Genomic DNA, 23,870 nt, shown 5'->3' on the forward strand with positions numbered 1-23,870 from the left:
ATGTATAAAACGAACAATCATTCGAAAGTAGAAAGATCATTAATCACAATAAGCTTTTATATTGGTACATCCATTTAACATCTTAGAAGCTTCGCTACATTGGTTGATATATGGTAACACTGACAATACAATTATTATTAGCCTGTACTACATTTAATTTTTTATTACTTGTCTTAAAATTTAAACGATCTTTTCATTACTTCTCAGTGTAAAGTTTTTTTTAAATATAAAAAAAATTACGATTAAAAAAAATCAAACACAATAAAAAGAGATTTTCTTAATGCAACTGTTGTTTTATTATTTTCTTAACAATTAGAAAATACCATACCATACCATACCATAGAAAACACTGAAAAGTAACAAAAATATTGTTTTCATAAAATAAGTAAGAAAAAATAGACTTCTAGTTTAAACGAGTTTAAAGTGGATTAAATCCATGCGCACTATATCCTACTATGTACTATTCAAATTCATATAATACTACCATTTTGGTATATTTTAACTATGATGTCTACCATTTTGGTAGTTATGATACCACAGACAAAGCAAGATTACCTATGAGCAAAACCGTTCCTGGTTTGAACCAATATATTATTGTGGCCCCAATATCGACTCATAAAGTTTTACTTTATTTGCTGAGATATTTCTTCAATACGATACCGAAAACCAATGCGCCAGCGAGTGCAAATACTGCCCATTTTAGATTTGAACTGAAACAAAAAAAACATAAGTTTGACATATTTAATCTTTAGTCTACGGAAGCCAGTTGTTTCAACTAAGTACCAGTAGCAACCAACGACTGCTTACTAAATTATATGAAAAGAAAGTACTTAAGACAACAACAAATTTTAGTACTTCATGGAGGTACCTAATTACAAGTTTAATTATTCTGCTGTATCAATAACAAAAATGTGTTGAACGTTTAAAAAATAATTGATATCACGATTTTAAATAGAAATTTCACTGAACTATCGTAATTAAAAAAATACTGTAGGTACTAAATATAATATGAGTTACCGAATTTAGGTAATAACTTTTTAATAAATAATATGAAAAGAAAATACTGTTCAAGTTAATCTAGCTAATGTTAAATTACAATATACCTTGGTGTTGGGTCTTGAAGTCTCCTAAAAAGGATTATAATATTATATACTTAATACTATATTTGTTTGAGGACTATTAGTTTTTGATGAAATAGTAGCCAATATACGGCTAAATATTTTTTTTTTTAAGTTTCAGTTTGAATGGATTCAGATATGGGTATACATTTGTTAATTATCTATTTATCGCATTATTCTAAACACATCTTGATCGCGACAATATAAATAAATATACTATGACAATACAAACATTGCCGTCTAGCCCCAAGGCAAGCGTAGCTTTTGTTATCTTATATCTTTAAACAAGCAATTCTTGTATATATATATATATATATATATATATAGCAATTCTTGTATATATATATATATATATATATACAAGAATTGCTATATTCCAATTATTTACATATATATATATATATATAAATAATTGGAATCTCGGAATCGGCTCCAACGATTTTCATGAAATTTAGTATACAGGGTGTTTCGGGGGCGATAAATCGATCTAGCTAGGATTCATTTATATTGGAATCTCGGGCAAAAACTGCAAAAAATATCCTCTTTGAGAGATTCTGATGCGTGCGTTGCGTGAACGGTAAACGTTAGGCCAAACGACGGAAGTATGTAGTAAGTAAGTCTTAATTGTTGTTTCTTTAAAGTTCTATAAAACGAATATTTTTTTAAGTCGGCTCGTTCGCGGACGAAGTCGCGTTAGTCCGCTAGTGGATACTAAAGTGACGTAGAGTATTTACATGAATTTACACATGTTCATCAACATTGTCCAGTTGTGGAAATCGAACCCACGGCCTCGGACTCAGAAGGCACGGTCGCTGCCCATTGCGCCAATCGGCCTTCATAATATAAAAACACTCTATAGTGTACATTACAAAAAATGCAATGATAATATCCTACACTTATGTTTAGGTATATAAAGAAAATACAATTATTATAATAACCCAGATTCGCACGGTCGTCCTCGCGGTCTCCTAAAAATACAACAAAATGTTTGAGAGAAATGTTTGCGCAACCAATGAACAGCAAGCCATGCCGGGATACACCAATCAGATTATTACATTATGACGTGACAGTTAAATAATCAGCTATACCTTCTACCTTAACGCTCTGTTATATTTGTGTTTTGTAAATTTTCTGTGTGTGGTGTACAATAAATGTGTATTCATTCATTCATTCAATCGTCCATACATTCATTCATTCTGTGTTTCTGTTTTTATTCTACTACAAGATAGCACGTGATAATTCAGTCTAAGATAAAAGCGGGCTAAGCTGTTCAAAATTAAAAAAAAAAACGTCAAATCGCTTAGCGGCACGTATATATCGGTAGGGCGGTAACGAGGCACGGCCGGACCCACCCATCCAGAGAAAAAACCGTTTGTGATTCGAGTCGAGCCGTTCGACGATAATTGGGCTAAAAAGTCGAACGACATTCATGGAGGCGGAATTGTCCCTTGAGCTTAGGAAACTTGGGGCTCAGCCTAGGCCTAGAGTAGTTGCTGGCTGGGTTGCGGTTGTGTGGGAAAGTCTTCCCATGACCCAGTCACCAGGCGATGAGTTGGAACACCGTAGGGTTGCAGTCGGTAAGAGTCCGGCATAACCACTGCACCTCCCCGTGGTTCAGTCGAATCCATGAGGTTTTCCCCACGAGAAAAAAGGCCTAGGTTAGAAAGATAGATAGATAAATTCTTTATTGCACACAATTAAGAGATAAAGATATAATAAATTGAAAACATAAATATAAGAAGAATAAAAATGCGCAAAGGCGGTCTTCGCTGTAAGCGATCTCCTCCAGACAACCCTTAATGAAAGAAGAATATGATTATGGAAACGGCATATCGCAATTTTAAAAATATGTCATAACAAACTACATCTACTATATATAACAATAATAAATAAATAGCTAATACAAATACAAATAATATAGACATAAATACATACACATATAAATATATATTATATAAATATATACAAATACATACAGAGCAAATATATAAGTTTATGGCTCCGTAGATAAATAATATTCTTTTAAACGACTTTTGAAGATGCTTAATGAATTAGACCGTCTTATGTCTCTTGGCAATCCGTTCCAGAGTATAACCACCTTGACTGTAAAAGAATTTCCATACGCATGCGAGTTAGTTACGCTATTGTACGTATCATCATCATTATATCATTACGTCACGGGTCTCCTCTGGGGATTAGAAGCGTTATGGCCGTAGTAACATGCGTTCCTAGCTTATTCGCCGGTAACTTTAAAAAATTCTAAAGCATACATGTAGCGTTGATGGCTTGTGGGTATATATCTGTGTAGTTTACGATGGGGCTGGCATGTCTTCGAGAATAAATGTCCCCAAAACATAAAGACTAAAAAATAATATATAGCCCTACTAATATTATAAAATTATATACATTTATATATACTTATAAAGCTTCCGCCTTTCTTCCATGGAGACAGAGTTCCAGCCCCGGCACCAGTGGCGTGCACTTCATACATGCACAAAAGCACTGCATACCCTGAAATGTTTGTATGACTCATAAATGCGATGGATTGTTCCATTTTATGGCACCTTCCTTCTTTATGCATACCCTGGTCCAAAACCCTGTGCACGCCACTGCCCGGCACGCACCACTAACTTTTCGGAGTTATGTGCGTTTTTAATTTAAGCAATTTAAATATCACTTGCTTTAAACGGTGAAAGGAAAACATCGTGAGGAAACCTGCATGCCTGAGAGTTCTACATGACGTTCTCAAGGTGTGTGAAGTCTACCAATCGACGCTGGGCCAGCGTGGAAGAGTACGGCCTACACCCTTCTCATTCTGAGAGGAGATCCGTGCCCTGTGGTGGGCCGGGAATGGGTCGATGACGATGATGATGATACAAGAGGTGGTAGCTCTAACCATTTAGCTATCCGCTTGTAACGCTTAAAAAAATGTATAAGTATATATTAACGCTTAAAAAAATGTATAAGTATATATTATACACTAGCTGTTGATGTTGTTGTTGTTGATTTTGTTCTTTGATGTGGCATTAAAATTAGTTGTTGATCTTAAAATTTAAAGTATTCAGTATCGCTAAGTCTTAAATGAGGGGTTTGCTGTCCGCTAAGGAGTTTTAAGGATGCCTCTATCTCCAACCACATTCATCAGATCTACTCAAAGTTTGGGCAAAATTAAACACACATTATAACCTCTATAGTACAAAAATAATTATTTAAATCGGTTATAATTTGTCGGAGTTATGGTAATCAAACACTCATCCCCTCTCCCAAAGGAACCGAGCTTAATGTCGGTATAAAATGTATCCTATATTACTTCTAACACTTCCAAGAATATGCGTACAAAGTTTCATGAGGATCGGTTAAGTAGTTTTTGCGTGAAAGCGTAACAAATAAACTTACATTGACATTTATAATATTAGTAGGGTAGGGATAGTAGGGATATATATTTTTTTTAATCTTTATGTCTTATGGGCTGGCATGTCTTCGAGAATAAATTTTATTCTCGAAGACATTTATTCTCGAAGACATGCCAGCCCCATCATTAAACATAAAAAGAACCAAATATTACAACCGGATGTGCCGGAGCAACTTAGTCATAGAAATCCATTAATAAATAAATAAATATACTACGACAATACACACATCGCCATCTAGACCCAAAGTAAGCGTAGCTTGTGTTATGGGTACTAAGATGACTGATGAATATTTTTATGAATAATATACATAAATACTTATAATTTAAGTACATATAAACACCCAGGCACTGAAAACATTCATGTTCATCACACAAACATTTTCTAGTTGTGGGAATCGAACCCACGGCCTTGGTCTCGCTGAAAGTAGGGTCGCTGCCAAATGCGCCAATCTTAAAAGTAAAAATAAATAACCTTTCTTTGGGAACGTGAATGGCTTGCACTCTTCCTTCAGGCCTCGGGGTACTTGGAGGTTTGTATTCGGACTTAACGGGTTCTAACGATCGACTGCATTCAAAAGTTATTATTTTTATGTTTAATTATAGGTAACTACTTAATTTTACCTTCATACTAGCGACCCGTCGATACCAATGTGGAGGAGTTTAAGAATTTAAAAAATTGGATTTACACAAGTTAATTCCTACTCCGGAAAAATCATGATTTCCGCCCGATTTGGTTCTGGAACTTGAAACTGATTTCCACGTCAATGCTATAGTTTGAGAACACTTCACGTCTTTCTATTTTGGATAGAAGCAGGCGTTACTTTGCGCAATTCCATGATATGTTATGAAAATTAAGCTTCATTTGATTTACTCTGCCTAAAGCAAAAGAATCTGTATAGTGTAATATATAATTTCTTCAATCCTTATATTCCACAGCAAATAGACCATCGGCAATGTACCCTAAGTATCTTAACAAATATTCATTGTAAAGTCAACATCTCCTGAGGATGCTGCGCTTTCGGAGCGAAACGTACGAAGATGGTACATAGCCGAATGTCTGTTTAGTGTGGAGTACCTATAAGGATTGAAAAAATTATAGATTACACCACACCGATTTTCCTTCTTTTCGCGGAGTGTAGCAAATTAAGCTTTCATAACTCCACGTCAGTGGTGTGCACTGGTTTCTTGCCAACAGTGGCGTGCACTTCATACATGCACAAAAGCACTGCCTACCCTAATATTGATATATATCTTCTATAGAAGGAGGGTTTTTGCCATTTGATGCAATCTCCCTGCCTAACAGGGTATGCATACAGTGGAAAGATTGCAACAGATACCATCACACATAACACGTCTGTCTGTACGTTCGTATGCCATTTTTGAATCAATTTAATAATTGCAAAAAAAAATGCTAGATAAAAATAATATTTGACCTGCTAGGCGAACCGTCGAATGTTCTCCATGTCTTTTCCATTTTACGTGACTTTGGCAGATGTGGACAACTGAATCCAAAAAATAATATAGTATTAAAAATATTCAAGTTTAAAAGAATGATATCCGTTATCCGGGCTCCGTACCAGGTTCGCCGGACGTCTGCTAAAGCCAACGAGAGGGACATGCCGTGGTGGTTTTTAGGTTGGATAAACGAGTCCTTCATAACTAACTTCTGTCCTGCCCAAAAGGACAGGTAGCCATAAAGCTTTTTCACAACGACAAAAAAAAAGAACTCAGAGTTGCCAACAGGACCCTATTAAGTATTACTTTATTTATTAGTAACACTAATAGCACAGTCCCGCACTCTTTTTTCTTTATTCCACTACAAGTTAGAACTTGACTGCAAAACCTGGTAGTAAGTGATGATGCAGTCTAAGATGGTAGCGGGCTAACCTGTTAGGGAGTATGGTAGTCATACCCCTAATCGGTTTCTACGCGACATCGCACCGGAACACTACGTAAATCGCTTAGTGGCACGTTTTTATCGGTAGGCTGGTAATAAGCAACGGCCAAAGCCTTAGACCAGACCAGAGAAAATTCAGAAATTATACATTTTAAATTGCCCCTGCAACGAATCGAATCCGGGACCTCCTACTTAAATTCTCAGCACTCGCCGTTCATCCAGGGATATCGTCAAAAAAGACATTCAAAGACATAAGAGAGACAGCAATAAGGCTACCTTCGCATGCCTAAATTTTTTAATTTATTTCTTGTTATTTTGTGTATTATTTTATATTTTGCGGGCAATAAAGTGTTTCTTCTTATTATAAGTACTAAGCCTCCGTTGTCCGTCTGTCTTTCCGTCCGTCCGTCCGTCAGCAAGCTGTACTCTGCACCGTAACAGTAAAGAAGTTTAAAATTTTCTTTTGACGCTATAAAAATAAATAATAACAAAAAAAGTCAAAAATTAAAAGATACGTCTTTTTTAGAATGCTGTTTGCTTAATACAGTGTAGTGTTTGATATTGCGCCTTGGTACGGAACCCTTTGCGCGCGAGACCAACTCGCTAAAAGCCAGTTTTTTTAATATTGACCTGGATTCAGAACATAGCGAGCACCGAGACCGAGATCCTGATCTGGAAAGGAAATATTTGTTTATAAAAGCAATGTATATTGTGAAATTTCTAACTGCTTTGTATACTCATTGGGAGTAACGGCGCGCAAGCAAAGCAGAGCCGCATTCCATTCTTTACCGTCGCAAACGTCGCGTCTTTAACAAAGGAACCCTTGACAAATTACCAGATAACTGCTTTCAAACATATACAGAATGTCAGCGAAATGTGCCTAAATTTGGGATTTGTTGGTCTACTTCCCAAATGATATACGTATTACGTACAAAGGATATATTCCTTCACCGTTTATCATAGGAGGGTCTGGCTCCCCCTCCTGGAAATCTCGCAGAAAAATTATGAACTCTCTTAAAACATATATGGCGGCCAAGATAAAGACAAATAAATTAACAATATTTTATAGTTTATAAAGGAAGCGTCGATTATAGAGAGCCCTCTAAAAAAAAATTTGAAAATAAACTTCAAAGTACAGAATTCCAACAGTTGCCCTTTAGTTTTACTTCAAGTACGCCCATATCAGGTTCCTTAGAATTAAAGGATATTATTTGACGATTTTGAAACGAGGTACTTACGCCATTTTAATAAATAAAAAAATTGATATCACTAAACAAAACTTTATGTAATTTTCGCGCAAAACTTTAATTATTAATAATCAAACGTGTGTTTACAATAATTTTTATCTTGAGACGATTTTTGATTACAAAATTACCTATCAATGTCACAAAGACATTTTCTGTCTTCTGTGGCTTCCATAGAAGTTTTACAGCAAAAAGGTTTTCTGCTAGATCACACAAAAGTTATACGGTTTTAGTTGATAATCGCATGACCGCACTACAATAAAGGCAATTGTGATTTGAACACAAACCTTCCATATTTAACCACCATCCAAAAGGTTACCTATCATTTTTATACCAGTAACATTTTAAATAGTTTTTTTTTTTCAATTTAATTGTAAAATCTCATTGATATTAGCAACCTACGGTTAATAATTATTTTTATTAACAGACTAACGAAAGAGGAGGTTAACATTTGGTTACTTTTTTAACTTTGTCATTTATAAACCAATTTGAAAAACGTTTTTTTTATTTGAAAGGGTATACTTTCCATATGGTGCCATTTTCATCAGGTCAAGGTTTATTGGATGGACCCTGGAGCAACAGATCGCACCGATTTGGAACAACGAAAAAACAGCAGCTCTGAGTTTAATTTGCCAAAGTATTAAATATTTGCAATTTAACGCCGTTATCATACGCCACCGTGAACTGACGGCCGATCAGAATACAGTTGTTACCATCCGTCTACCCGCAAGTATCGTACTATGCACGTATCGGTCTTTTATCTTCAATAGGGTTGTCATAAGTAAACACCTAGCATGTTTTGAATTAGTATGTATGGAAAAATAAATATGCTTCTTTTAATTTAATATTTTTACAGCGTGATTCCTAATGAAATATACCGATGCACCATTCAACTGTGTTCCGTAATTCGGTTACACGTTGTATAAATAATGGTACCTGATAGAACCCAGCAGAAATGCAGCAAACTATACCCGAAAGTAACATTCACCTAACAGGCAACAGTTTATCTAATAGGTTGCGACGTACACTATTCAATATGTCAATGTAAACAGAATTAAAAAGGCGAGAAACACGGATGATAAAATAATTAAATCTGTTCTTAGTTTTAGTTAAATAGTTAGAATCTTTTTATGTCATGGTAATCGCGAGTGTACAATTAAGTCCAACTTAGTAAGTAATTCCGGAGTATCTTATTTCGGAATTTGAACAAACCCACGTCGGTAGTGACTTGTAGTCCAGCAGTGGGCTGTTAATGATAACGATAAACCTGTGTATGGCGTAACTTAAATAAAACGTGATACAACACTTTAGCACACCGGTTGATCTGAGCAAATGAAATTTAAAAAAAGTTTCTCTATTTAACCAGTTAAATAAACGAAACCAAAACCAGAACTGGTTCAAAAATTTGACTTGTTTAACAGCCCCGATCTGCAACCCAATGTTCTAATTTAATTTCAGATTTTGGTAACAAACTCAAGAAAGTCTCTTAAATTCTATTTATCCGCTGCTTCGCACTATTTGTTTTCGCAAACAATCGATTTTTTAAAATATCACGCGACATATATACCTTCTTTGACGGCCATATAGCGCAGAGGGCAGTGATTCTGATTTCTAAGTCCGAGGTTGTGGGATCGATTCCCACAACTGTAAAATGTTTGTGTGTAGAACATGAATGTTCTTCAGTTGCCTTTGCACGCTCTATTTTCTACACTAAGTTTCTTCTGTATATATGTTTACTTTGTATATTCTGTGTTTACAAAGAATATCAATACAACGGTAAAAAGAATAAAGAATAGGATACAAAACAAGAAGTAAAACTATTTCACATAAATTGGTTAACACATTTGTAATGCTAAATGCACATTATATTAATATTTGCCTCATGTTATTGATAACCTGTGGATCCCACACTAGGCGACCTGAGACGATATGTGTATATATTGTCGTAATATATTTATTTATACCTAAACAAAGATGCCGAAGTCTGTAATCGGCATACTTTTATCCCGGAGAAATAGACTGTGCATGCGGAAGTTCTTATATTTAATTAGGTAGGAATATATAAAACTTACCAGGGTGGCTCGAATTTGTCCTTTTCTCCAGTTGTGCCTCCAGTTTTTTTATGTTCTTCAGGTGGTAGGGTGCCAATCAAATATTTTTTCATTAATTCTCTGAAACGCAATTTACATATTATTATGAATCGCATCCTGTAAGGACGTGCTTAGACCTGACTAATATTCCGCGACTTACAACTTTTCTAAGTAACTATATACATAACTAGCTTACAAAGTTTTTTACATTAGGCTGGGCTAACACTTGAATGAATGAATGAATATATTTTTATTGCACACCACAAAAAGTACATACCTAAAAAAAGAAAAGTATAACAAAACAACGTATACAATTTGGCGTCCTTATCGCTTCATAGCGATTTCTTCCAGGCAACCAATAGCGAAGAAAACAAATGCAGAAAATAGTTTGGTGGTGCACATATACATATACCCATAAAATAAATATATCAATACTTAAATAAACTAACACTTGTTAGTTTTACTTACGTAAGTCAGTTACGGAAGTACCTAACTTACGAATTACGATTATTTAACGAATATAAAGCTTAGCTTAGCACCTTATATGTATTACTTCAACTTTATAACATATATAGTACATGAAATAAATTAATGAGCAAGATGACAAAATCAGTTATTGTCCTTAACATGTGACAATAATTAAAATGACAGCCGATTGGTGCAATGGGCAATGACCCTGCTTTTTGAGTCCAAGGAAGTACCTAACTTACGAATTACGATTATTTAACGAATATAAACTACTTATTAAGATAGTTTAAATTTGGTTCACCCACCTTGCATCATCACTGTGGCCGACATCTTCAAAGTCTTGTGTTGCTTCTTTCCCCGCGACATCCAGCAGGGAATCCTCACCACCTGGATGCTATAAATCAAGAAAAAGATAACATTTAAACTATAAAAACGATAACAAATAAACATGGATTAAAAGAATCCATGTTTATATCATTACATATTTCTATATTTTTATACGCCTCAGAAACCTGCACCCTATAATCTTGTATCCTCTCCAGAATGGATACGTTCGAAATGTGGTCCTGGCGCAAAATGTAAGGTGTTCCATGGACTGCGCATCGCACAATCGAGTCTATCCTGCATGGCTTGGCATGGCTTGGCCATGGGCAGGAGACAATTATCTCCCCAGGATTAAAATTTATCTTCTCCCACAACTTTTCATTTCACAGAGCATTCAAATAATATATGAGTAATAATAAACGGGAATTAACTTCTCCTATTCCATGTTCCCGTGCTTTAGAAAGTAGATACTTTAATTATATTCTAAACGGGGATCCCCCTGTCAGGGGATATAATTTTTGTCTCCTGCTTGTCTAGCCCTGCTGGAAGAGCTGAAGATCTAGACCCAACTCTCATGTCTATGTGCTCCAAGACAGCTCTCACTTTTTGGCCATGTGGCAAGGAAAAGCCTTATTACCGCCAAGCCAACAACATGAACATTGGCTGTAAATCAAGTATAATTTTAATTGTTTCTTGAAAAATATTTATTAATGATATAATAATTACTAGCGAATTTGTAAAACTCCTAATCAATTTAATAAAATATCCAGCAAATTTAATAAGATACTTTAATAGGGTACTTTATAAAATTACTGTAACATAAGCTTTAAGGAATTATAATTGCCTCATACCATACAATTATATTGTTTTATTCATATACACAGTTAAGGAAAGAGATAAGGTTACTATTATATAAATAGCTCAATAGTTCTAAGTAGGTATTAGTGTGATCTTAAGTAAATACTTAACAACTTGCTTGTGATTACATTATGTAAAAATCCTGATTCATTGGTATAAAAAAACACTTGTCCATCTTGAGGATGCAAGTTATACATGTGAACATTTTAATCAAGATGGGTTCTGTGGTTAAGCTATGAAATGAACCAACATAATTAATGAACAAGTAAAACAAATAGACTCAATTTCCCAGTCATTTTATTAAATTGATTATTTGTTTACTTTATGTTTATGGAGGTTAATGGTTATACCTTACTTATATAATACATATTGTTCCACCTACTAATTACTTATAGCATGTCCTTGTATCCTTTTGGTTGCCTGTAAGAGATTGCTATATAGCAATAAGTATGCCTAATTATACCTTCTACCTTAATGCTCTATTATATCTGTATATCTGAGGTGTATATTAAAAGTTTATTCATTCAATCATTCATTGAAACTCATTTAATTCTTTGAAACTGCCATATAAGCTGAGTATGAAAAAAAATCCATACTAGTACTGAGATATTATTATATATATTATTTAAGATTATATAATGTAGTTATACCTATTTAATTAAGTAATTAAGAAGCTTAGCACCTTATGTGTATTACTTCAACTTTTTTTTTTACTTTTTATTTATAGTAAATGAAATAAATAAATGAGCAAGATGACAATATCAGTTATTGTCCCAAACATGTGACAATAATCCAAATGACAGCCGATTGGTGCAGTGAGCACTGACCCTACTTTTTGAGTCCAAGGCAGTGGGTTTGATTCTCACAACTGGAAAATGTTTGTGTGCTGAACATGAATGTTTTTCAGTGTCTGGGTGGTTATCTGAATATTACAAGTGTCTACGTATATTAGTCATAAAAATATTTGTCAGTTATCTTATTACCTATATCACAAGCTACGCATACTTTTGGGTTAGATGATGATGTGTTTATTGTCGTAATATATATATTTTTTTATTAATCATAAAAGTCTATAAACTTGAAGGTCTAAGCCTATTACCCCTTATGAGAGGGGAATTCTAAGCCCTGCTGTACATTACCTCTTCCAAAAAACTGGTAACATCGTAAACATTGTTGTGAATTATCATCCATACACCATTTTCCTTATAATGATGTTTTTGGACTTCAGCCGTGAATATCACTTTCAATTTCGAAAGTTCAGTGCCGTGATCGGTCATGGTTGTAAATAAATCACTAATTAATTGCACAAACTCCCGAGATACTTAATTATGAAACACTTTACTTTACAGAATTTTATTGCGTTATCGAACTTTGAATTAACTGTCGATAATTATCGACTTGATGAAAATACACTGAGAAGTTAGCACTGAACTACTTTATTACTCCAAGTCAAAACGCAGAAGTGATGAGAAAATCATATGATTTTTGTTGACAACCTTGACAACCTGTTGATGACATTCACTTGACAAATGACAATTTACACTTTTTTAATTTAATGTTTGTCCAAGGATTTTAGTTTTTTGTGGCACTCTACAATTCACATTGACAGTACTTCTGATGAATTTTAAAGGCATAATAGAATCAGAAATTGAGACATGTAGCAACGAATTTTTAATTTATTATGATAGACTTAAGCTATTTACATTTAAAAAGTGTCAATACCAGTATCCACTTAGAATCTCTTTTGATAATATTATTTAGCTATGACGATTGAAAAAGTAGGTAATCAAAGATATGACTTGACCCACCATTAATTAACGTAACGTAATCCTGCTCGACCGTAGAAGGCATCTGTGGTTATTGCACTGTCGAACTTTCAATGTCAATCTGTGCACTGCATGTTTACAGTTACAGTTATAACCTTATACTTTTTTAGACTATTATTGTTTGGTAACCTAAGAAACCTTAATCCAAGCATTAAAAAATAACCCAATCGCTAGAATCGAAGTTATTTAACTTAACTTCATGCTTTATGCATAACAATAAATAAATGGCTGGAGACATCGACTTTAACGACGTTTTAGACGATATATTTCTTAGTGAAAACAAACAATGCCAGGAAAGTTATGAGGAAGGATTGAAAGCTGGCACTGAGGCCGGAAATCCAGAAGGATATCATTTAGGGTATCATAGAGGCGCAGAATTGGGGAGAGAACTAGGTAAATGTACAGAAAAAAACTACAATTTAAACAGCAGTGATAGCCTAGTGGTTACAACTCCTTCCTTCCTTTTAGGGGTACTGAGTTTAATTCCAGGCACGCCCAGGAACCTCTATTATTTTTAATTTCACTCGCTTGAGCCGTAAAGGAAAACATCTGCGTGCCTGGGTGTTCTTTAAAGTTGTCCCAAAAGCTTGTAGTCTCCCAATCTATTCTTTCATAGTGTGGTTCACTACAGCATCATCCTGAGGGTACCCCTGTAGCAGAATGGTTGATAGTGATGTAATAATATACAGTATAACTGGGGCAGCAATTATAAGATTTCAATTTTAAATAACTTTATTAAGAGACATTTTTCAACTCTCTGTAATTTATAATTTACACGCCCATAGACAATAACTTATCCAAAAGTTGAATAAGGCTATTCATTGTGAACAGCATTATATTGATGTCATTGAAAATGCAATTATTTGCATTTAGTAACAAAAGATTTTATAAAAAAATGTTCATTTGTAAGCCCATTCACTTTGATTTATACTCTCTCCATATAGGAACTCTCATGCTTAACACCTACGAGTATTACATTTAAATTTTAATGTTACATAGTAATTATTTTTTATTTATTTATTCACTTTATTGCACAACCAAAAAAAAAACAGTTTACAAAATGCAGGCTTAATATTAATAATATTTATGATTATTATGTTTTTTTTATTATTTTCAGGCTACTACCTAGGCATAGTATCATATCATTTAGATAATAAGGACAAACAGCCGGAATCCTACTCAGACAAGCTTTTAAAACAATTGGAAAAAGTACAGGAACTTATAAATGCATTCCCTCGCACTAACTCTGAGGAACATGACATTTTAGCTCTGGCAGAAAACATAAGGGCACATTATAAAAAATCGTGTGCATTATTGAAGATACCTTCTATAAATCCCTATGGTTCTACAGTCTCTTTTTAAATACCTTGGTAAGTAGAAGAAGTTTTCCACCTTAGAAGAAGCCTTTGGTTTTTTATTCCACTACAAGTTAGCCCTTGACTGCAATCTCACCTGTGGTACGTGATGATGCAGTCTAGGATGGTAGCGGGCTAACCAGTTAGGGAGTATGGTAGTCATACCTCTAATCTGTTTAGGAACACTAAATCGCTTAACATCACGTCTTTGTTGGTACGGTGGCAACTAGCCACAACCAAAGCCTCTTAAGAAATAAATATTGTGTAATTCTTATGTACGCATTAAAAGTGCCACCTATGGGCCTACTTGAATAAAGATATTTTTGAGTTTGACTTTGACACATGCAAATAACCTGTCATAAGGGATGAATAATGCATGTGTCCTATGTTGCTCTCACTGCATTCTAGTTTTGCATTTCCCATTATTCATCTACATCATCATCATAATTACCATTACCGACCATCATCACCATCATCCACCATCCTGGCCCAGTACGTCTTGGTGGACCCCACACAACCGAAAACTCAGAGAGGTATCGTCAAGATGAGCTCAATTTTGTTCTTAAAACATAACAAAAGTTGTATTCTTCCAGGTAAAACTACAATGAGTTCAAGAATACACAAACTTCACGGCCAGATAGATACAGTTATAGCATATCTGTCACCATTTCTACAACTCGCCAACTGCCATATGGTTGAATTCTTAACAGATGATCACTGGAATACTTTGTTACCTTGCAAATTAAGAGAGTATCTTGATAGGTGCGACTTGAATGACGCTGTTGAACAATTTTGGAGGTTTGCCGAAGGAAAATATACTGGTATTTAATAAATTGACTTTTTTTATTAAGTTAATAGGTAATATGAGTGAAGCGGTGATAGCCGGTTTTCCATTCGTGGAGACTGAGTTCGAGCCCCGCCATGCACTTTAGAATTTTCGGAGTTATGTGCGTTTTTAATTTAATCAATTTAAATATTGCTTTGACGGCCGACTGGCGCAGTTTGCAACGACCCTGCTTTCCGAGTCCAAGGCCGTGTGTTCGATTCCCACTAATGGATAATGTTTGTGATCACACAAACCCAGACACTGGGTGTTTATATGTATATTCTTAGTATGAATGAATATGAATGAATGAATACACTTTTATTGTACACCAAAGAAAAAAAAGTAGTTACAGAGATATAAATACAAAGCAAGAGAGTACAATTTGGTGGCCTTATCGCTACATAGCGAGCGATAAGTATTTATGTATGTATATTATTTATAAAAATATTCAGCAGTCATCTTAGTACCCATAAAACAAGCTACCCCAAAGTAATTTGGGGCTAGATGGCGATGTGTGTGTTGGCGTAGTATATTTATTTATTTATTATTTTTTGCAAAATGGAATGGAATGGCTATGCACAAAAATCTTATTCCATCATTCATTCATCATTATTACATTTTCGTTACGGACGTTTTTATGCCTCTTTACCCTCTGCATTGTTCCATAGGGAATGAATTAAATGAAAACGCAATCTCTTTTGAAAAAAAGGCACTTAATTTTAATAAATGCTATTGCGATTGAGTTGATTAAAAAAAAAAGGTTTGTTACAGATGACAATGAACTATCAAAATGGGTACAGGAGACCCGCAACCACTGTTTAGCAGTGGACAATGAATACTGCCTCTCAACGGATCAGCTCCAAGAACACATCAGGTTGTGGGGAGGTGATGAGAGGTCGGAAGTCAGGATCTCAGAGTTTATGAACAGCAAGAAAAGTTATGAGGTATTATATGAGGCATAGATCGACGAACGTGTAAATGTAAATCCATCAATGCGTAGTTGTTATTGGATATACAAAAGAAATGTGATATGAATGAAAACCGAAATAATATTTCACATTATGTACTCTCTCTGAGACTTATCTGTGAAACCGAAAACGTAATGGTATTTGATATGGAGGGTAGAGGTAAGGAGAGTCATCTTATATGGGAGAAAAGTTGAAAAAGTGTCCAGTTGTTGCGCTAAATAACAGTTCAAAAATCCTCCACAATGGCGCTGGTGGATGCACAGGGTATGGTATGAATGTAGCAATCGTAGATGAATTGAAGTATGCCGAGTTAAAAAATTTAATGTCATTATCGACTAAAGTAGTTAATTATTGAGAATTTCAACAACATACGTTGTACAAAATATTGTGGTAAATATAACCTTACTTCCTTGTATCTCCATACTTCCTTGTTTATTTTTCAAGCCTACTCTAACAATATTTATATTTGGCGCTTCTTTTAAGAGTTACCCTGATGCAAATGTGGCGCCATCCTAATTTAATACATTTTGACGACACTTTTTCATATACACAGATGACTCTCCTTACCTCTACCCTCCATAGTATTTGAGTAAACCACTGCAATAGTTTTTACTTAGAGAAATCAGATACAGCCCTAACATCACATGCAAAATTATCATGTCTCCTGTTATTTATTAGGTACGCGTCGCGTAGCCTATGTACTATGCGCGTGTCGGACTTTTATCTTCAATAGGGTTGTCATAAGTAAACACTTAGAATGTATTGAATTCGTTTGTATGGAAAAATAAATATGCTTCTATTATACTTATGCATCCTTCGACATTATTTAATGATTTAGTTGCACGTTGTATATTACTTCCTTTAAACGTATTGTCTTCACTTGAACTCATTTTAACAAATACAATTTTTTTGACGGCCATTGATTTAAGTCCGTGAAAAATACAATTACTTTTTTAAATTAATGGGGTTATAGTCGTAAAAATGTAATAGGCCCGTTTTGACATTTGTGCAAGACCATAGAATGTAACTTGGAACGAAACTGAAAGAAACAAAAAAATAAAAATCAATTACATACAGTGTTTTAAAAAATACGTAAATTTTTTTGGGACGTTAAATAATACGAAAGAATATATCGCGAGTATTCTTTTGCAATTATAGCGCTTACTTCATGCAATTTATAATTGTTGCGAAACGTTCCGAAAACAGTTACGTTCTCAGTCTTTTTTTTTTTATACTAGAGCTGTAACCATTTTTTTTACTGAATATCGAAATTAAATATTGTGTAGTTATTTTTACTGCAACGAATGAGCTTGGTTCTCAAAATGGGTTCTAAATAATGAGTCTGAGTTGATGTATCTGACCAAGTGGACTTGACTGAAGCGTCCCCGCGCGCACTGGGCAGTTTTTCGTTCCTCATCTTGTAAAGTTGACTGTTAACTATGGCTCTTCTATTTTGGACATTAATTTAAACATAGTGATTTGACTCGATTTTTGTGTTTGTTGTTATATAGTACTAACTCTGTTTCAACATGTTGAAAAGTGGACGTATAATCAACAGCCAGTCACGCGTATTGGTTGTGAAGTTAAAGGAATACTTTGAACGAACGAACACTTTACAATACATAATAATATCAATCCAGTACTTATACAAACTTGAATTGATTTATCGTGAGTATCGAGTACAGAGTCTTATGGTTCCATAACTAGTTACGTCGCGATGACAAATGTCAAAACGGGCCTATTACATTTTTACGACTATAGTGTTGTTTTTTTTCGATAAAGAGCTTTTTTTTGCAAGCCACTTAGAAATTAAAATAATACCTTAGAGTTAGAGAGAGAGAGAGAGTTCCATTTTTAAATTACACTACAAATAGGTACTATCTAAATTATTTGGCCGTTATACCACGACAGATGTGGATTTTCATACAACTTTTGCCGACCGCTGCTCGCGTTTATTTGGCCGGTAGGACAATTTCGATTTATCTCAAAGTAATTATTATTAAATTATTAATTGCGAATCATTGAACATTGATTAAAGACAAGTTTTGGTTTTTATTTGTTTGACATGTACTTATTAAGAGAAATGTCGACATAACGAACGTGATTGTGGTCTCGGTGAGGGACTAATTTAGTATATGGGGCCTAAAATAGTATACTCTCTGGCAAGAAAGCTGCTTTGCACGGATACATTTCACGGCCGATTGGTGCAGTGGGCAGCAACCCTGCCTTCTTAGGCCAAGTCTGTAAGTTCGATTTCCACAACTGGAAAATGTTTGTGTGATCCCTCAGTGGCTGGGTGTTTATCTGTGTATTTATTTTAGTAAGTAATTATTTATTTATTCAATTAAAGTGTCAAAATAATGCTCCATTTAGCTTGAGAAAAATAAATTTAGTCACTAACAGTACGTTAACGAACGATACTTAGTGTAAGATTTGTACGCTCTGGACCTGTTTAGTATAGGTCCATTATACCTACTGTTAATTGTTGACCTCAGGTGCAGACGATGTCTCGATTAGTGGCGTCTCTGTCCACAGCGTGTAAGTCCACGCACTGTGTGGAGGCGGGCGGTGGTAGGGGGCACCTGCTGGTCGCGTTGAGCCTCGCCTACCACCTGCCAAGCCTCACCATCGACTGCGATGAGAGGACCTTGGCCAGCGCCCGGAAGAGGGTCAACATTATACAGGTAACGTTTACACATTTACTTTGACGTACTCCCTGGTGGTGATATCCCGCTATGATCTGGGGGGGTAATGGGTTAGAGTAGAAATTATTTTCTTGTAACCATTTTCTTTAACTTGTAACCGTGAAATGGTTTTTTTTTTAAATCTTGTTAATAATAATTGAGGGAAAAATTTCAGACCAGACCAGAGAAAATTCAGAAATCATAAATTCCCAAAATGCCCCTGCCGGAGATCGATGCCGAGACCTCCCTCTTGAAACTACAGCGTTCACCGCTGCGCTCAAAAAGGTCGTCATAAAACCGGTGTTTGTTGTGGGCTTCTTCTTAGACCAGGACGCGTTTGGAACCCTCGTAGCTTTAGTTTTAAGTTTACGAAATCTCACTCACTACCGTGTAGTTCTTATGTACGCATCAAAAGTGCCACCTATGGGCCTACTTGAATAAAGATATTTTTGACTTTGACTTTGACTTATATCTTAAAAGTGAAAGTTTGGTAACAAAACAAATAAGTTTTAGTTCAGCCGACGACCTCCCTGGCGCAATGGTGAGCGCTATGAATTTAAGTAGGAGGTCCCGGGTTCGTTTCCTGGCAGGGGCAATTTTGGAATTTATAATTTCTAAATTTTCTCTGCTCTGGCCTGGTGGGAGGCTTTGGCCGTGCCTAGTTACCACTCTACCGGCGATTTAGTGTTCCGGTGCGATGTCGCGTAGAAACGTATGACTGCCATACTCCCTAACAGGTTAGCCCGCTACGATCTAAGACTGCATCATCTCTTACCACCAAATGAGATTGCAGCCAAGGGCTAACTTGTAGTGTAATAAAAAAAATGAAAAATGCAGGTCATCTAGCTGTGTTATATTTATAGAAACAATGGCACGCAATAGCAAAGAGGATAAAAGATGGCAACGAAGAGAGTATATTGGGAAGTTTCAACTCGGACCTGCATCGCTTTGCCATGAACTTCATCACTAACGATACGGACTTGGTGGAAATCGTGAGAGAGAAGTTTCCGGAACACTCCCATAGCGATGTTAAACTGCTGTTAACTGGTAAGATTTCATCACCGTCACTTCTCAACTTCGCTTCGCCTTAGCGCTTTCTCAAATAAAGCTACGGCTCTTCTACCGTCGATGCCGAAATTAGTATATGCCTTTCACATCAGTCTTATAGCGACTGTAGCGTCATCTAGTAGGAAACGTTGCAGTTTCGATCTACTTTTTCAAAGGTCCATATTACAATGTGACACGTTTGTAACAAGAGATTACACATTGGTAACATTTTTAGGTTTAGGTTTAGGTTTAAAGACATTTATTCCTATAAAAAGACATGTCTGTTACATAGGAAACTTAATTTTTTATAATAAATGAATACACTTCGCCATTAGACTAAACTAAATTCAATTTTACTAAGTATTATCTACTCATTCAATGTATTCGTCTTTATTGGTATTTTGTATAATTTTTATTAGTGTATTTACCTACACTTGGAGGAATTATCATTATATCAAAAATTCCACGCCGCGATTGCCAGAGAGTTTCAAATCCTGTCTGTTCCAAAAATTTTTATATGCATTTTAAATTTATAAAAATTGATAATTCCTCTGAAAAAATGTTGTTGCAATAAAGTAATTTTTTCTATCCATCCGTCCATCCATGTAATAAATTAATAATAATAATAATAATAAAAAATCTAAATTGCGTGCGTGCGTGCGCGCGTGCGTGCGTGCGTGCGTGCGTGCGTGCGTGCGAGCATGTGTGTAGCTGTAGGTGGGCGTGCGTGCGACCGTGAGTATTTCAAATATATAAGCTTGAAACACCTTGTGGTAGGACTCCATACGTGCGGCAACCTTGGCCCGGCGTCTCTTCGCTTATTCGTGCGCAGCCCCCAGACGAGTGCGCTCCTCACAGTGCCCTGCTGCTATCACCTCCTCACTGAGGATGTGGACGAGATGATATTCGACGTGTTCCAGCGGGACTATGGGGATAGCAAGTGGGGGCAGGGGTTCCCCATGTCGGAGCGGTTAAGAGGTAAAGGATATATTTATTCCTAACGCTTTTAAAATTCTATAAAGTGCACTATATTTAAGTTGAAGCTTCGCAGCATCATTATCAAGAATATTTGTTTGCGTATTAAAATTACTGTAAAACCAGTGGTGTGCATGGAACGTATGCACAGGGTGTGCAGATTATATAAAATGATAAAAATCTCCAGTAAGAGTTATAAAAACTTAAGGGCATGCTTAACTAACTCTTACAATGCCTATCCTTAATTTTTTTAACCAGTACTGGAGATTTCCATCATTTTATATAATCTGCATACCCTGTGCATACCCTCTATGTAAAAGATAGTAACAAAGCGATGATAGCTTAGTGGGTAAGGCTCCGGCTTACCTTTCGGGAGGACCGAAAGGTCGTTAATTTAAGCAATTTAATATCACATACAGTCAAACCTGGGTAAGTGAGAACTGGATAAGTGAGAAAACTCTATAAGTGAGAGTAATAGCCAGGACCCGTCATTTTAAGATCCCAAAACGATCTCTATTAGCGAGAAACAGAAACCTTTGTAAGAGAGAGTCGTTTTTCCCTCACGGACCTCCGTAAGTGAGACTGCTACTTATCTATACCTCTATAAGCGACAGTCGAGCAAGCAATATTCGACAAAATTTATGAGTTAGAGAAAAACATTCAAAATACAAAAACAGAAACCCAAACGAAATTCACGGATTTTTTTTAATGTAAATAAGTTCTAAATAAAATAAAATATAAGAGAGGAAACCCTACCCATGTACCTGCATTAGCGAGAAACTCGGGTTAGTGAGAAACCTCTATAAGCGAGAATGAGATTGTGCTCCCTTGAACTCTCGCTTATCCAGGTTTGACTGTACTTGAACGGTGAAGCAAAACATCGTAATAAAACCTGCACGACTGAGAGTTCTCCATAATGTCGGAGTCTACCAATCCGCACTTGGCCAGCGTGGTGGACTACGGCCTAAATCCTTCTCATTCTTAGAGGAGACCCGTGACCTGTAGGGGACCAGGTAACGGGTCGATGATATTCTTTTCGTCTTAAGGTTACAACTTGGGAAGGAATGCACGTATGCTCGCAGCTCAATCTATGGACAGAGTGGTTCATAACAGACAGCTACCTGATAAAAGTTTGCTGTACCGCGCCTTACTTCAGGTAAGTTTTATTATTTCAGCCGAACGACAGGTAAGTATATGTTTCGAGTAAAAACTTTTACGTCTCTAAAACATTGATCGTTTTGGTTACTTAACTTTTACTTAATTTGCTTGCAGGTTGAACAGTACGTACGGGATTGCTTTGCTATTTCTAATATAATGGTGAAAGTACTCACTTTGAATCCTTACCTATTCTCGTGTCTCGGAGAGCACATAACGCAGCCTTTAGCCCAGTTATTATTACTAACATGTAATAGTAATTATTAAAATCAACTAATGCAAATTAAATAAATAATAATAATAAATATACTACGACTATACACACATCGCCATCTAGCCCCAAAGTAAGCGTAGCTTGTGTTATGGGTGCTAAGATGACTGATGAATATTTTTCATGAATAATATACAAAAATACTTATTATATACCGACAAAACACCCAGACAATTAAAAACATTGATTTTCATCACGCAAACATTTTTCATTTGTGGGCAGACATTGGTGCAGCATACGGTTCTACACTCTGAATCACTTTCGCCAATAATATTTCCGTGCCCCACAATTGAAAAGGTTTAAATTAAAAATGATTTTTCCACAGGTAATCATCAAGAAGCATTTACCAAACTTACCTGTCACGGAAGGTAAACTCAAAGGCATTTCATCCAAATGTCAAGATTTCAACGAATATTTCAAAATGGCCGACTCCCTACTGAAACTCGGACTCGAAAGTTTACCTGAAACTTACCTTACTGATATGCACACAAATATGGATTGCCAGTGGAAAAAAATAGTTCTATTTTATCTTGTTAGGTTGTGTTTGGCACAGATTATAGAAAACGTTATTTTGTCAGATAGACTATTATATTTATTTGAGAACGGTTTCTTGAAGAGCTATTTGGTTAAATTATTCGACCCTGTTTTGTCACCTCGGTGTCACAGCATTGTTGCTGTACGGTAACATTTGAATAAAATTCAAAAAATCAAAATTCAAAATTCATTAATTTCGAGTAGGCCCACTTTATAAGCACTTTTGAAACGTCAAGTCAGTCTGTGTGTCTCTACCGCCGGTTCGGAAATGCAGATTCCACTGAGAAAAGCCGGCAAGAAACTTAGCAGATTGCTCTTTTTCAACATCATTTAAAAGTTTACAATGAATATATATATATATATATATATATATATATATATATATATATATATATAAATAATACATTGTATATCTTGTGAGAGATAAGAGCGGAGCTTCCAAGCAGCCTTGTCGTTAAGAACGCCTTAAGAAAGCACCATTTCGTCGATGTTTACACAACATTAAATTGAAATATGTAGAGACATACATATATGTAGAGAGTATCTTTTAAATTCGTAGAGCCGCTACAAACATACATATTTGACGTTTCAAAAGTGCTTATAAAGTAGGCCTACTTGAAATAAATGCATAAATATAGCTCGTGTAGAAGGATGATTTTTGCCATTTTATGCAATTTTCCTGTTGTTTGCGTTATGCATGGTAAGAAACCCAGTGCACGCCACGGGATGTAGGTGTTGCATATAAGTATATTTATAAATATATATACCTATACATTCATACATAAATACTGTATATATAATGAACTTATACAATATAT

The 23,870-nt window shown here is 35.4% G+C and overlaps 2 protein-coding genes across 4 annotated transcripts; one reads left to right on the forward strand and one right to left on the reverse strand.

Moving 5' to 3' along the window:
- Positions 1-344: 344 nt before the first annotated feature.
- Positions 345-12,930, reverse strand: LOC120631696 (cytochrome b5-like). The gene is made up of 4 exons (XM_039901371.1): positions 12,551-12,930; positions 10,535-10,623; positions 9,744-9,842; positions 345-710 (listed from the first exon to the last, which is right to left on the reverse strand). Exons 1-4 carry the CDS (start codon positions 12,686-12,688, stop codon positions 629-631), a joined length of 408 nt encoding a protein of 135 aa, XP_039757305.1. The 5' UTR covers positions 12,689-12,930; the 3' UTR covers positions 345-628.
- Positions 12,931-13,293: 363 nt separating this feature from the next.
- Positions 13,294-23,272, forward strand: LOC120631652 (methyltransferase-like protein 25). Of its 3 annotated transcripts, XM_039901318.1 has the most exons (9): positions 13,294-13,630; positions 14,355-14,579; positions 15,186-15,413; positions 16,190-16,362; positions 18,882-19,070; positions 19,934-20,117; positions 20,895-21,095; positions 22,139-22,248; positions 22,844-23,272. In XM_039901318.1, exons 1-9 carry the CDS (start codon positions 13,462-13,464, stop codon positions 23,201-23,203), a joined length of 1,839 nt encoding a protein of 612 aa, XP_039757252.1. In that variant the 5' UTR covers positions 13,294-13,461; the 3' UTR covers positions 23,204-23,272. The 3 variants fall into 3 exon arrangements, with proteins under 3 accessions (XP_039757252.1, XP_039757250.1, XP_039757251.1); XM_039901316.1 differs by lacking the exon at positions 13,294-13,630 and having other exon boundaries at positions 14,456-14,607; XM_039901317.1 differs by lacking the exons at positions 13,294-13,630; positions 14,355-14,579 and adding an exon at positions 15,074-15,125.
- Positions 23,273-23,870: the final 598 nt, after the last annotated feature.

Source organism: Pararge aegeria, chromosome 18 (assembly GCF_905163445.1).
Source record: "Pararge aegeria chromosome 18, ilParAegt1.1, whole genome shotgun sequence".
NCBI lineage: Eukaryota > Metazoa > Arthropoda > Insecta > Lepidoptera > Nymphalidae > Pararge > Pararge aegeria.